This window comes from Uloborus diversus, chromosome 9 (genome assembly GCF_026930045.1).
Source record: "Uloborus diversus isolate 005 chromosome 9, Udiv.v.3.1, whole genome shotgun sequence".
NCBI lineage: Eukaryota > Metazoa > Arthropoda > Arachnida > Araneae > Uloboridae > Uloborus > Uloborus diversus.
Genome location: NC_072739.1, coordinates 107,925,428 through 107,940,939, shown reverse-complemented (window position 1 = coordinate 107,940,939; position 15,512 = coordinate 107,925,428). Strand labels below are relative to the sequence as shown.

The 15,512-nt window shown below is 32.3% G+C and overlaps 1 protein-coding gene across 1 annotated transcript in view; it reads right to left on the bottom strand.

Annotated features, from left to right (window-relative positions):
- The window catches only part of LOC129230013 (acetoacetyl-CoA synthetase-like), a 45,938-nt gene extending 32,467 nt beyond the window's left edge, over window positions 1-13,471 (bottom strand). The window contains exons 1-5 of the mRNA XM_054864399.1: window positions 13,392-13,471; window positions 10,592-10,712; window positions 7,413-7,516; window positions 3,356-3,473; window positions 1,246-1,356 (exon numbers count right to left, since the gene is read on the bottom strand). Coding sequence (XP_054720374.1) covers window positions 1,246-1,356; window positions 3,356-3,473; window positions 7,413-7,516; window positions 10,592-10,712; window positions 13,392-13,394 — 457 coding nt within the window. The 5' untranslated portion in view covers window positions 13,395-13,471. The remainder of the gene's footprint in view (window positions 1-1,245; window positions 1,357-3,355; window positions 3,474-7,412; window positions 7,517-10,591; window positions 10,713-13,391) is intronic.
- Between the last annotated feature and the right edge of the window lie 2,041 nt (window positions 13,472-15,512).

Here is a 15,512-nt window from a genome sequence, read left to right as displayed (position 1 = left end):
TCGTGTAACAGAGTGGACAAATGACCCTTCAAAGACAAAATACAATTATAGTACGAATATAAAATGAAATGATCAGTCTAACATTTTTCTTCTGTCTAAGCTAGTTTTTTTTACTATTAAAGCTAATGCAACAGAGTGGGTCCTAAACAGTTAAAATTAATTATAAAAATTTAAAAAAAGAGTTAGGCTCACTGTGATTTTTGAGTATGAAATTCAAAGTAGCTAACAAACCGCGGAAGTGATACTGTTACAAATTTTGCAAATAGTAATCATTTTTATGTTTATGTATGCTTGATTTGTCGTAATCTTGCTAAATTTATCATTATTTCATTAATTTTTTGCACAAAATTATTGTATTTGTTGAAACTGCACATGTATGTTGACTTTGCCTGCTAAGCAGCATTTGACATTGCCCTTTTGGGATAGGTGAGAAACTTAAGAAATATCGTCAAGTTGGCATCACTTTTGGCCACATATTTTGGCATCAAAATTGGCTCGAATTTAACAAGTGTCGCCAACCTTGGCAAGAATTTGAAAAATGTTGCCAAGCTTGGCGACATTTCGAATATTAACGTGTAAATAGTATTTCAATGCTAATAATGAATGGATATCCCTTGTGACCTCTAGACTGTATAGAATATTTCTGAACAGAAAATGCTAGAACGTTCATTCAACGCTGTATAAGGGAATCCGTTTCAAAAGGACTCAGTCAAGTTTTTCGCTCGGCTGTGAACGTGCTTAGCTTTGTGTCCTGTTAGAACTGTGATTTTTATCTTAGTGTTTTTCGGTATTTCGAAGTAAGTACCCAAGTATACAGGTCTGCCGTTGAGTGTGCGATGTTTGATGATATTTACTATGGATATTTTAGCAATTGATAACCATTTTATCGTTCATATTTGTAAATAATTTTCCTGTGCTTTTGCGAGAACTGTGTGTCGGACTCGTAGCAATATTATACATACCTGGAAACCATACAAAATCTTTTGTTGGAAGTATTTTCCTTCATATGCTCACTCTTTTTGCATTAAAAAAGAGGTTGCCTGTAACCCCGAAACATATGTCTGCATTAATCTGCAATTTGTCCAATTTAATGTTGCTATTTATTTTTTGCAATTTTAATGTCTTGAGAGGATTTTTTTTTATTTTCCTTTCTTTTCTTTGTTTGATTTCCTTTTAAGAAGTTTGGAAATAGGTTATTATAATGTATGATAGCTAACAGGGTCATGTATAGATTTGCGTACTTACAAACTGCTCTGTCTCCTTTCTTCAATCCGCATTTTTTCAGAGCAGCTGCATACAATTTTGCCTCTTCATACATCTGAGCATAAGAAATTTTCTCCGTTTCTTTGTCTTCTCCTGAAATTCCGTCATTACCAATAATGTAAACGATGAATATATAATCAGTGTAAATATCGCACAAAATACTAACAAGGGAATGTGGAGCTAAGTGAAATAGTCAAACTAGCTTACCTTTTTCAAAATGAACTAATTTGAAATTTGTTTTGAAAATTTCAGTACATAAAGAAAAAACAGCGTATTTTATAATAAAACTTGCATTGGAACATAATTTTTGATTTTTGGCTGTAAAATTGTACTTTTGGCCACGGTGGAAAATTTTTTCCCCTTTCTTTTCCATATGGGACAAAGTGAAGATTAAATGATATTTTTAATGCAAAATTTCCTATTCGATTACTACTGAAAGCATTTTTTATTTAATGAATGAGTAAATAAAAGAATAAATGAATAAAGGAGAAGATAAAGAAACATTAAAGAATAAATAGATTAATATTTATCTAATAAAAATAGTGAATAAATAGGAAAATAAACCAATGAATGAAAACATAAGGGAATTATTAGATGAATTAATTCAATTGAATTAATTAATAAATGAATGCGTAAAAAGTATAATAAGTATTGATTAAAATAAATGAAATAAAATATTTCACTTTGCCCTATGCGCTTGACTAATTGAACAAAATACTTAAAAGATGAATAAGCCTAATATCAATTAAATAAATACTGTAACGAATATTAGCAGGTCTCAATTACCACTTTCAAAATAAAAACAATAACTTTATCCTTTTATGAAGTTAAAAATAATTTTTCACTTATGACAAAATATTAGCCTGAGTATCGATTTTGAAAATTGCTTGTTTTATCATAAGCTTTGATCTTTTTCCAGATTAGAAAAGACCACATGTGTTACTAGGTAGTTAAAATATTAATAGATAGGTGGCCCTAAAATCAGACTAAATATTTCACCATTTCATTTTGCTCCACTTTTATATTACAATTATTTGATTAACAAAAAGCAGAAAAGAAAATTCTGTGCATATTTGTTAAATATACAAAAGGGATGTATGATAGATTCTTTGGCAAAATCCCAATTCTAAACAATATTGGTTTCTTTTACTAACATAAATTGAAAATTGTTTTTCTTATTTTTTTTAATCAAAAAGAAAAAAGAAATGCAAAAAGCAAACAATTAAAGAAAGCCTATCTCTTTTTTCTTTCAGTAGGAGTTTCAATCGAAGAAACTCTCATTTATTTATTTAAAATTATTTTTATAATTTTAAGGTTTTTCAGTGTATACAAGAGAATTTAAGGAATTAAGCAGAGTGGGTTGAAGATGTAACTTAATACTGTCCGATCACGGATTGTATGGAAATTCAAACATCCGGTTTCCAGGCGGAAATGGACGATTCGTTTTTAGGGATGTCAGCGTTTGCAGATGAATGTAAACCCCTAAATTAACCAGAGTCTCATTCAAATAAGCGGAATACACGCATCAAATATTTACTTTTCCCCCTCATTTAGATAGACTCGTCTTAATTGGACGTTTGCCAATTCCATACAATACGTTTCTGGACAGTATGAGAAAGGTTTTAGCACGAGAAACTTGAAGCTATTCGTTTTGTAATTCATGCTTTGTGCCGAGATTTGTTCTGTTTTTCTGATTTTTTCAAAGTAGCCCAAGGCGACGCACCACGTCATTATACAAAAGTCGACCTCAGGGGAGCCCCGATGGGAGAACACGGAAGGTCACTGTGACCTCCCAAAAATTTCCTTGTTCAGCAAATTTTGTACGACGATTCGGCAACATTTGAAGTTCTATTCGGAAAAATTATCATTTAACCATATGACAAAATTTGGAGCTTTATTCGGTAAGTTTAAAATTTCCCTCCTCTTAAAAATTTAAGTTCGGAACACCCCTGGTCGGCCTCTGAACCCTTGCTGTTTGGGTGCCGCTCTATGCTCTCCTCCCTCCCCGTTCCCCTATTGGTACAGCCTAAGGCTTTAAGCTAAGAAGTCGGGTGAGGTGCGGAAAAGTAATGTACAATAAAGCACTGATTACCTGCAGATATGATTGCAATGTTTTCGTCTCTGTACTTCAGCACGTTTTCTGCATAATTTAGTTTTGCTCCAATAAACCACTGTGGTCGTTCTTGCATTGGTACATTCAAATCAATAACCTAATGAAACGATAGATTGAGCACATTATAATAATGCAAAGGGAAAAAAAGTTCGGTAAATTATAATTAAATATAAAATAGAATAAAGTTTAAAATAAAAATGGTTTGTTTAACGATAAGCTCTTAAATCAAAGTAAAACTAATGAAACGATAATAATTTGAATTTCGACATTTCGGATGCAAATTATGGTTTTCCCCTACTCCTTGGGTTTCCAGTTTTTGCAAATAATTTCTGTCCCCTTGCATCAACAACATTTTTCCCGACCCTCTCGTTTTTTCACGGTCCTAAAAACAGCATCCAGTACGCAAAAAACCTCCAGCGGTATGTCTCTTCTCCTGGTCGGAGGTGTCTGTGAGTACTTGCATGTGCGTGTGTATGTAGGGGTATGTGTATGTGTAAATGTGCGTGTTTGTGTTGGCGTGTGTTTTTGTGCATTTGCTTAGAAGAGTGTGTGAGTCTGTGTATGCATGTGTGTGTTTATGTAGGGCATATTATTGTTATTTAAAAAGAAAAGAAAAGAAGAAAGATAAAAGAAGTAAAGAAAAAAAAGATAAAGAAAGATAATTTTCAGAACAAATTCTTTCCCATTTTATTAAATTTCTGTGAAAAATGGGCTTAAAATTGGAATAGAAAAAGAACAAAATCGAATTTTCAAAAAATTGCTTCGAGGTGCACACCCCCATGCTAAAAACTAACTTTGTGCCAAATTTTATTAAAATCGGCTGAATGGTCTAGGCGCTATGCGCGTCACAGAGATCCAGACATCCAGACACATCCAGACATCCTCTGGACAGACTGACTTTTAGCTTTATTATTAGTAAAGATCAAGATTATTATTTTGATAAAAGGTATTTATTTTGAAGTGCTTTTTATCTTTACTTCCTTTTCTTTGAAAACGATTAAATATTTTTTTATTAAAAATATATGTTAGCTGTATGGTATAAAATGTGCTACTACTACTTTATTTGTTTATTTATTTTTTTAATACGTAGCTATTTTATCAGATGAGAGAGGCAGATTTTGTTTTTAGAAATCAGTTTCAAATGTTAAAAAGGTACGTTTGCCACAATTTGTCGTGTTAGCTAATTAAGAAAATTTTCATCCGATGCTTGAAAGAAAGTTGAAGCTTTTATTCGGGAAAGTAGGCTCGTTTAGTTCTGGACGGAACTTCTTGCTTCTTTCTATTGGTCATTTGTTTAAAATAGTTTTTTATTCAGCACCTTTCGCTTCCTTTTATTTTTTGTATTATTAATTGGCGCACACAACGGACAAAAACATTTGCGAACAAAAGACTTTTTTTTTTAAATTTTGTCATCATGAAAATACCATAAAATGTTTTTAAATTAAATAAGCAATTAAATGTAGGGTAGGCCGGGGCACATTTACGCATTGGGTACATTTACGCAGAGCCCCTTTTCAAAAACGAGTTATAACTGGAGAGCCAACAGTCATAGCAGATTTTGATGCTGCTCCCTTGCAAATATTTTCACAAGTTTTTGAGCATTAGTCGAGTTTCGGTTTAGCATGCGGATAGAAAAATCTGTTTTCTACCAAGCCGAGTAAATTTTGTGTTGAACGTTTTGAAGCTTATTGTGAATGAAAATTACTTTGCTAAAAACAAATGAACACATAAAAAATAGCAGAATTTTACCCTTTTTTGAGAGTTGTATTTGTATGGACAGAAAAGTTATTAAATGTTTTTGCACGGTAAAAATAAATCCTAACTTGCCGACGGTGCACGTTTACGCATTTCCATCGGGGCACATTTACGTATGTTCTTACTGTGTCTTACTACTCTGTCTTACTTCTAAACGGGCCTCGGACGCTTTTTTCGCTCTGTACTGTTTCAAACCTTTCGTATTTTCAGGTTATTTAATTTTAAAAATAACCATTCATTTTAAATAAAGTAAAAGATTCGTATCTTATAGCTTACAATCATAGAGTGATGTCTTGATGCTTGTTCAGCTTTAACTTTATACACTATTCAGCCTCTGATACATTTTCTTCATTTTAAAGATGGTAAGTCATTACGTTCAAACAGAACCACGTTAGATATCAAAATAATGAAAAGGCGTATCAATAATCTAAATATATTTCCCAGTAAACCTTCACATCATCACATATGGACTACCCCAACTGAGACCATTTGAAAAAGTAGGACCAAAGCTTAGGATCCAGGAATGGAAAAAAAAGAGGATACTCACAATCCTAACTGATACTCCGATTAAAGAAGCCCTCAGACAAGAGCAGTTAGAAGCTACAAAGAAATGAAACAAAATGGGCAGAACAACACAAAAATGAGAAATTACTTTAAAATTTACAAGTTTCTTTTAAAGCAGACATAGAAGATATCAAAGAAAAAGCATGAGCCTTAAACCTGCGGCAGTGAAAAATCGGTAAACTTTGTAAAAAGGAAATTAATGATCGATTCTGTTTACAAAGTAGAGAATTGTGCTTGCATCTATTGTTTGAAAGTACACAACCAATCGAAAACAGGGTTCAACGTCTTAGATGTCAAAACGCAGTCCCATGACAAGTATGCGAAAAAAATAATTTATTTTTGTTAATAAAATCTATCAGTGATGAAGAAGATGACTAAATAGCTCCTGTTTTTAATTAGAAATAAGTCCTATGATTTTAGTTTAGCCTATAAAATGATCTTTAATTAAATATTTGTGATTTTTTTATTTTTAAATGTTTTAAGATAAATAAAATATTTAAATTTGGTTAAATATCTATTTCACTTACGAATAAACGGCACGACCTTGAGGGTCACGGATTTGGACAAAATTCTAGCTAAAGGTCCATTCCCACTAGATATGAGCGCAAGTAAAGCAGTTTGACTGCATAGGCCCTAGTTTCTGTGCAATGAGGGTTCAAAGTTGCTAGTTTGGCCCCAGAAATGCAATGGCGTTTCCATTGGAATTTCAGAATTCGACACTATATTCGATCTCCCAACACGTTTTCATCTTTTGTTAGTAAATTGAGTATAAGAGAGAAAACGTATTTATTTATGGGCATTATCCAAGTTATTTGAAAAGTCGAAACGATCTCGTATTTTTGTTCTTTTGTGTGCCATGTGCAATAAATCAGAGTTTTTTCTCTTCTCCTATTTTTTGCTTGTCAATGTGGGATATCTTTGATAAAAGATAATAAATATCCAGTTAAAGGGATTGTTTTTATTAGCAAACGATAAATACTTGTTGCCAGCAAACGATTATTATACTACGAAAGTAAATAGTTTCATTTGTACGATAAATATCCTGTTACTATGTTATTTCGGCACTCAAGTTATTGAAATTGAAAGTAGTAGCCAATTTGAATTTGAGAACCGCTTTTTAAAACTTCGTATTTGACGTAATTAAATTCAAAGATAAGCATGCAAAAAGTTCATTCTGCAGTACAATAGCAGAAAAAGCGATTAAAATTGTAATTTTAAGGGAAACTCCATTGCATTTCTTTGTCCAAATTATCAACTTTGGACCCCCGTTGCAGCCGAACTAGGGCCTATGCAGTCAAACCGCTATACCTCGGCTCATATCTAGTTGGAATTGACCTATATCTAGAATTTTGCCCAAATCTGTGACCCTCAAGGTCGTGCCGTTTGGTAGTTAGTATTTGGTATCATTTTTAATATGCATGAACGTGCACCACTCGATGCGTAAACTTGCCGCGTTTTCTGGGCACGTTTACGCAACCGACTTGGACTCAAAAAACTTTTTTTTTACGGTTAAAAACACAAGCTGAGCAACAACTGAATATACAGATTTTGACTTCATTAACTGCTTCATAAAACCACAATGCCTTAAATTTCCTAGGTTCAAACATAAAAATTGGAAAATTCATTGAAAAATATCCTCGTAAATGTGCCCCGGTCAACGCTACAGTAAAATCCATTTTACTCGTCGGCATGAGCACATTTATCAAAAACAATTTACCTTTTCATATGGCATCGAATGGACCACCCCAGAAAATTTCCACATTTCATCCCAAAACTCTGCAATATTATCAGTTGACCACTTGTGCAAGGCCCAGTAATCATCTATTAAAAGATATAAACGTATAGAGCATTTTTACATACATTATATCTCGCATATAAACATTTCTGTAAATTTCTTTTCTAACAAATTTTGTCACTGGATATAAAATTACGAAGCATCATAGTAAATATTCGGTAATACAAAATAATAATAATAATAATAAGAAGAAGAATAATACTAAGAACAACAACAAAAACAATAACTATCATCATACATACAATAGCAAATTCACTGATCGATTAGCGCTCTGACGTCATCAACAATACAAATCGTGCCATAGCATGATAGTTTGATATTATTTTTTGGTAATGTTTGATATGAAGGGAAATGCTTTATTTTGACAAACCTGAACTGGATCCGGTAACTTAACTCTATTACTGGTAAGACTCATTTTAGGAGAATGAAAAAACGAAAAAGTGGTCAACAATTAACGCTATCTACTAGAATTTAGGGTGAATCCACTTGAGTTAGGGTTAAAATTTCAACCATCAAACAGGCAATTGCTTCGTTCAAATGTAGAAGCCACGTTAACCCGTCATACCTTGACGGCGATTTTCTAGTATTAATAATAATAATAATGATATACAATATAAATCAACTCCACCATTCATTAAAAAGGACGTTTCGTGAGAAAGCTGTTAATTAAGCAATAAATAAATACCTTTGTGCCGAGGAATAACAGGAAATATCCAACGTTGTTTAGCACAAATAAACAGATTTCAGAATACACGTGTTTCGAGGTTTCAAGGAACCCCTTTTTCAATTCAAAGGTTAGAGCTTCTAAATGTAAAGACACCCAGTAAAAGCAATGAAAATGGACAGCAGACAGTTTAAATATCAAAATAAGCAATAACAAAAGCAAAACAAGACAAAACGGAACTCAAAGTCAAGATTTATTGCATGATAATGTAATAAATTTGCATATTAATGCATTCTGCATGATAATGCAATACATCTGCATATAATAATTGCATATTTCTCTGGGAGGTAATCATGCAATAAATCTTGACTTTGAGTTCCGTTTTGTCTTGTTTTGCTTTTGTTATTGCTTATTTTGATATTTAAACTGTCTGCTGTCCATTTTCATTGCTTTTACTGGGTGTCTTTACATCTAGAAGCTCACACCTTTGAATTGAAAAAGGGGTTCCTTGAAACCCCGAAACACGTGTATTCTGAAATCTGTTTATTTGTGCTAAACAACGTTGGATATTTCCTGTTAAAGCTGTTAATGTTCAAAAATGGCATATGACCCTCGTTATAGCAACTTCAGTGTATTTAAATGCTTTAAATATCAACCTAATACAAGCATTTCATTCTTTAAATGAAATGTGATATTTTAAACGCATTTCAATAAACGATTTTTTAACAAAGTTTTACTGATAGATTTTTTTTTAAATTAATATAGGTTAGATTTAATGAACAAAGAGTAATTTATTTCTCTAGAATATCTTCTACTCTGCAACGTTGAACAAAATCGAGCTGAAAATGGCCAACATAATATATAAATTAACTAAAAAAAAATATCTAAAAGCCAAGCACTCCTAATTCATATCGTACGGGTTTGAATCGTAAAGTTTCAAAGAATAATTCAAAGATGGATTCACTTCCGCTTTAAGCAGAAAAAGAAGGAGAAATTATAAGCCACAAGAAAAAGAGGGACAAAACTGAAAAAAAAAAAAAGAAAAAAAAAACCTTCATTTTGTGAAGAAAAAAATTTTTTTTTTGAATGACATAAAATATTCAATGTTGTGGGAAATATTTCATCCCCTCAAAAAACAATTTATGTGAAATTCTTGTTTAAAAAGTTATTACACAAAAACTAATTCATATTAAAAAAAAAAAAAAAACGCTTCGAGGTGCAAGCTCCTGCGTCCCGAAGTAACTTTGCACCAAGTTTCATGACTGTAGATGCAATGGGGTCTCCTCGACGTGGGGCAGCCGCACACACAATTTCCCATTTTCTCTAACATTTTTTTTTTAAATATATAAATATTATGTAATTGTATTTGGAACACTAATAACTATATAATTTGTAAATTCACTGCTAACTGGTGTAGATGGTCTATTTCGTACTCGTACGTAGCACGCACCAAATTTTACGATACTACAAGGACAAAAATACAGAAGAAGCTATTATAAAGCCATTCTTCTATTTTACCCTCGTTGCACTGAGGTATAGTTAATTTATTTTTATACTAGTAGTACCCGCACGGCTTTGCTCGTAGTAGAAAATTAAAAGGTCTTTTATTTCGTCTGTATATTTACAAAAGATGTATGGTGAATTTCTCGCCAATTGACTTGTGCATGTTGCGGTTCCACGTTATGATAACTTGGTAATTTACTCGTCCATCTTTTGATAATTTTGCTCGGGAAAATGTTCTTTAAGTTGGAATAGAAAAAGGACAAAATCGAATTTTTGGAAAATCGCTTCGAGGTGCACACCCCCATACTACACACTAACTCTGTGCCAAATGTCATGAAAATTGGCTGAAAGGTCTAGGCGCTATGCGCGTCACAGAGATCCAGACATCCAGACATCCTCCAGACCGAGAGACTTTCAGCTTTATTATTAGTAAAGAAGATTGCACCTTATATTCCTTCACTACCTCGTGTTTCAGCGTTTTGCTTTAAATTTAAGTTAACCTTTTAACATATATAAGTTAGGAATAGTATTTAAAACTAATAGATTTGAAATTTAGGTTTTTGAATTCCTAATATAAAATTAAAATACGGTAAACAATATGGTGAATAAAATTATTAAGAAAAAAAATCTGTTGCCGTTTTTTCATGACTGTGAACAAATACGTTTGGAGTTGCCGTTAACGTTTTTTAAGATTCGTTATTTTGAAGGGAAATTTTACAGTATTTTTGTTTTGTTTTTTCTTTTCTATCAATTAAGCCAAATTGTTGAACACGCGTACTTTTAGTTTCGAGGTAGACCATGCAAAGCCGGGCGACGCAGCTAGTTAAAAAAAAAAACATATAATATTAACAATTAATGTATAGATTATAACAGTAAGAATTTCCTATTTAAACTTAAAACTATTTTATACTTCATGATTAGCAGCTTAGCTTACCAATTTGAAGATCATATTTTTCTTCAATAATTTTCTTGAACTTCTTGAGAAGCTTTCCAGAGTCGGGTCCAGGCTTCCACAGTAAAGGAACATTTGCAAAATTTTTATAGCTTTCTGTTTCCTAAATAAAATCATGTTTTTAACAAAACATAATAAACGGAACCTTTTTCCAAACTTTTAGACCGTGGTCCATCTTGGATGTTCCCCACTGACATTTTTATGGGATAAGCCTAAATACAACATTGTGTATTGTTCTTGATCTTAATGCTCATAGATTGGCGTCTTATCCAGTGAGAATTCAAATCAGAACAAATTTTACATAGACACTTCTTTAAATTCATCCATGTTCTAACGACAGTCAGACGAAACGTCAGCAAGAAAAATCCTGTAAGTCTTGAAAGTAGTTAGATCATTGACGCTGGAAAAATAAAAATAAAAAAATATATATATACAAAAGCTTTAAGAGCCATTATTTTGAAGTTCAGACAAGATGTGGTTGTGACCATTTTTGATTTTTCTAATTTTTTTATATGTCAAAATAGGTCATAAAAAGTGAAAATTCTGAAATTTTTAGCCTTCCAAAAAATTTTTTTCGCTCGTTAAAAAATCCCAAAGTTTGACGTTTTGCAGCGCTTTTTTAGAAAAATTCTAAAAGTCACATTTCAGTGCGCTTTAGCTCTTTACAGAAACACCACCTCACGGTTATATTTATATTTATTGGTTGTACTGTATCTAGTGATGATGACTTCATAGTTATTTTGGTTGGGGGTTGTTGCTTTCTTCAGATAAGGGGTCGCAAAGTATGGATTTTATCCGTTTTCGCGCAAGTTGAACCTGCGTTATTTCCCCCAAAAAGCCACCCCCTCATGTTCATGAAAACCTCAATTTCATGAAAATCGGTCGAACGGTCTAGGCGCTATGCGCGTCACAGAGATCCAGACATCCTCAAGACAGAGAGACTTTGAGCTTTATTACTAGTAAAGAAGTGTTTGAACACGATGTGAACGGATGAATTGTACATGGTTTTGAGGGAGGGGGGACGGAGTTATGACCCCCCTCTTGTATCCCGCCCTTGCTTAGCAGCATTGTAAAGGCTACGCAGATCCTAGTCACTGTATTTACCACGCTGCCAATTTAAGTTTGTCATAACTATAAAAAGAACGAAAAACTATTTCACGCATTGAAGGTATGAAAGTCATAATACATGCTTTATTTTAAAACTAACAAACATAAAAAATCAAAATATCTTCATAAAAAGTGCATAAGTTGAAGTTTTAGTCAATATACTTAATATACATACATACAGATGAATTGAAAACATTTTTCTAAGCATAGACCAAACAAAATATTTTATGCAACTATTTCAAGTTGACATTTTCATACCATCAACTATCATTTCACAGTCTAATTGCAACTGTTCTGGAGGCATTCGATAATATTTTTACTATATTTTTAGAATTTAACCAATATTAATAGTACTCATTACTACGTCAAAAAAATTTGCTCAACCTTAATTTCAGTTCTGGTGAGTTTTGCTACAGTTTCATAAATTTAGAATTCCAGCGAAAAATATCAACTCTGCATGCTTTTATTTTTCAAATAGTTTTGTGCAGATTTTTTTCCCACAAGCAATATGACAATTTTTCTCCTAAATAATAAAATTATTTAAAATATTAAAAAATTTATTTGAGTACTGTAAAGGTATTTATTTTTACGAGGCTTTAATTTTCGAGATTTTCTCGGGCACGTCGTAAGAGCGAAAATTTCAGGCTCGAGAAATATTTTTAACAACTTTTGTTTTTTCTTCATATAAAATTCGTAAAATTTTCAGCTCACAAAATCTACAATATCTTCATTTTCACGAAACTTACGGCTCACGAAAATCAGGTTGCGGAGTCGGAAGAAAAATGGCCGACTCTGACTCTTGGATTTTGTAACGTCCGACTCCGGCTTATTTATTTATTTTTTGATTTTATTTTTTTAATTTCCCCCCATTCATGAGAAGGGGGAAGAGCCTCTAAACAGAGAGTGAAATATTAATTCATTTCTATGAAATTTTCGCTTTGTATTTTGTGTAAAACTAAGATTCATACAGAGATAAAAGTTCAATTTGAAAATCAAATTTTCCAGTTGTGACGATTTTAAAAGTGAGATTACTTTAAAATCCCATTTTTTTTTAAATTTAAAAGGATTAATATGCTCCCCTTTAATGTTTAACAAATAGATGTTGATCAAATCGTAGACTTTCAATTTTTGAAATCTGTAACTTGAGAGAAAAAAAGCTTTTTTGCAAAGTGTAAAAATCTGTTTTGAGAAGGGAAGATCCTCCCCGGGGGACGCCCATCTAGTGGGTGATACATCTAACTAATTTCAGACATTTTAAAAATATATAAATACTTTAATTCTAAAATAATTCCGCAATAAATCTTAAATTATATTTCTTATAATAAATGTTAATCGTGAATAAGGCGCTACATTGAGGAGAAAGGCCGGGTACATGTACGTCATGAGAAAATTTTACACACATTGCGAATATCTTTTTACACGAATAGCTTTTACTATACCTACATTTATTCTTTTCTAAATTTTTAATTTAAATTTTATTGGCTGCTTCCTTTAGAATTAACCTTAACACGAAGTTTTTAAGATTAATTTTATGGTAAGATTAATTTATTATTTTCATGGTATTCCACAAAATTTGACATAATGCTGATACAAATTTTCTCACAAATGTTTAATTTATTTAAATAACTAAAGCGAAAATAAATAAATTGATTAATAAGAAAATAAGCATAATTACCATTGTGTTAATCTTTCCACTACAATGCTGATTTTACTTTTGATAGGAAACTGAAGTATATTTATGTAACTAATATTTTAAAAAAAACTAGATTCGAAGAAGATTTGCAAATAAGTAGTGTTAAATCTCAGCAGAGCGTGAGTAGCAAAATGTTTCTCTTACCATCCCGTGTTGTGTTTTTAATGACTTAAGAAGCCAATTTTATCTAATCAGATTTGAATGTTGACATATGAAGGGAAAACTATGTGTGAAATCAAAGCAGAATATTGCGAGAATGAAATGTATACATTAAGATATGTTCACTTTCTGCTGTGTCATATCGCTACTGATTGCCACACACGATACGCTGTTAATTTGTAGAAAAATGATTTAACGTAATATCGAAGCCCTTCTGCTTTCATTTTACGTTCAGATTTAACATTGGTTGTCACTTCACTTTCTTTTGAAACATAGTTCATTAAAAGAAAAATCAGTGACTTTTTATGTTTTTTTTTTGTTTTTTTGTTTTTGAGAAGAAAAGATGGTGACCGTAAAACTATGAATATAGAAGTTTGAAAAAAAAAATGTCAGTCGCGGAAATGGTAGACAGAAGTAATGCTTTTACTGAATAATAGTAGTAGAGTTTCAAATCCCGCACCAAATTTAGTCCCTCGGGATTTCGGGATTGTAAGAAGTCAATCCTACGGGATCCAGGGATCGACTTTATTTTTCTAAAACTTAAGTTTTAATATCAAATAGAAAAATGTTTGCGTTTTAGGAAGAAATTTTTTTGTTACTCGAATTACTAGTTTTTCCGAATTCCGTACATCAGTTGCAAAGCACTACAAAGTCAGATCCCAGTTAGGAATTATCGTTTTGTACGCATAAGTGTGCCCTAAAAATGTCCAGCACGTCATAATAAAGCATTTCTCGTATGAAATGAGAAAGGATTTTTTCTCAAAAAAAAAAAAAATGCTCTTGATGAAAACACGTGCAGTTGCTCCAGTGCAGTTGGTTTTACTGAGATTAAATAACTGGGGACAATTAACCGTTAACTTCATCACCTTCTGAAGTAGATTTTTGTTTTCCTATACTTGGTTTTTGCTCAAGAACTGTAATATTTCGGGCAAAAAAGATGTCTTATGGATATATGTTTTGTTGTATCCAATTTAACTTGCATCCAGAATTTTCGTGAGGCTTCATAAACGTTTGTCTTTGTGCCAGTGCATATCATTCCTTTCAGCAAGGGATGTGTGCTACTTGGTTTCACCAAGTCGCAGTCTCAGGAAAAGTTTTTGGATAAATTCGTTAATTTTACCTCTCACTTTAAAGAGACATTCAAAAACTTGAGCAGCTTAATTTACTGCACTGCGAGTTATTCTGTGTTTCATCCAAGTTTCTGTCGCTTCTTTTAGAGTCGTGAAGAATATATAAATAATTGTAGGTTTTTCATTGCTTTCTTCTTTGGAGAAAAATATTGTGCACTTTTTGTAAGTTAAAGGTTTTGAGTGCATTCCTTAAGCTCACAGAAGTGCTGCAACAGTGCATTCGGGCTACTCCAACGGGTTTTGTAATCAGTAATACACATGGGCGCCCATATGCAAAACTTTAAGGCGGGGCTCCGATATTTTCTCCATGGTTTAGCAGGTCATTTTCCCCATAGAAACCGATTTCAGTACAGATTAGAGTTATTACCAAGTTTGACATTTTCAATAAATTATTCATTAATGGCTGGAGAAGGAATGTTTTTTTACAGTTTTGCAAAAAAAAAAACTAAAAGCAAGAAAGTTTTAATTTCTAAGGGGGGGGGGGGCTTAAGCCCCCCTTGCCCACCTATATGGGCACCCTTGGTAAAACATTTCCCATATTTTTTCTAAAGCGTAATATCCTGGATTTTAAACTTTTGTGATGGTTTTCAGAAATGTTTTTAAATTTTACGCATTTTCTCAATTGCTGACCGTATGAAAACTGAAAACTCGAATGAGAATACCAATTTATTCTCAGAAACATATACTCTATTTTTATTGAGTTTTTCTTACTCTTCTTACAGATATGCGAGGCAGATTATAGATATATGTATGCTTACAGATACAGTAAAATCCCTCTAATGCGGACACTAACGGAACAATTTTTTTCGTCCGC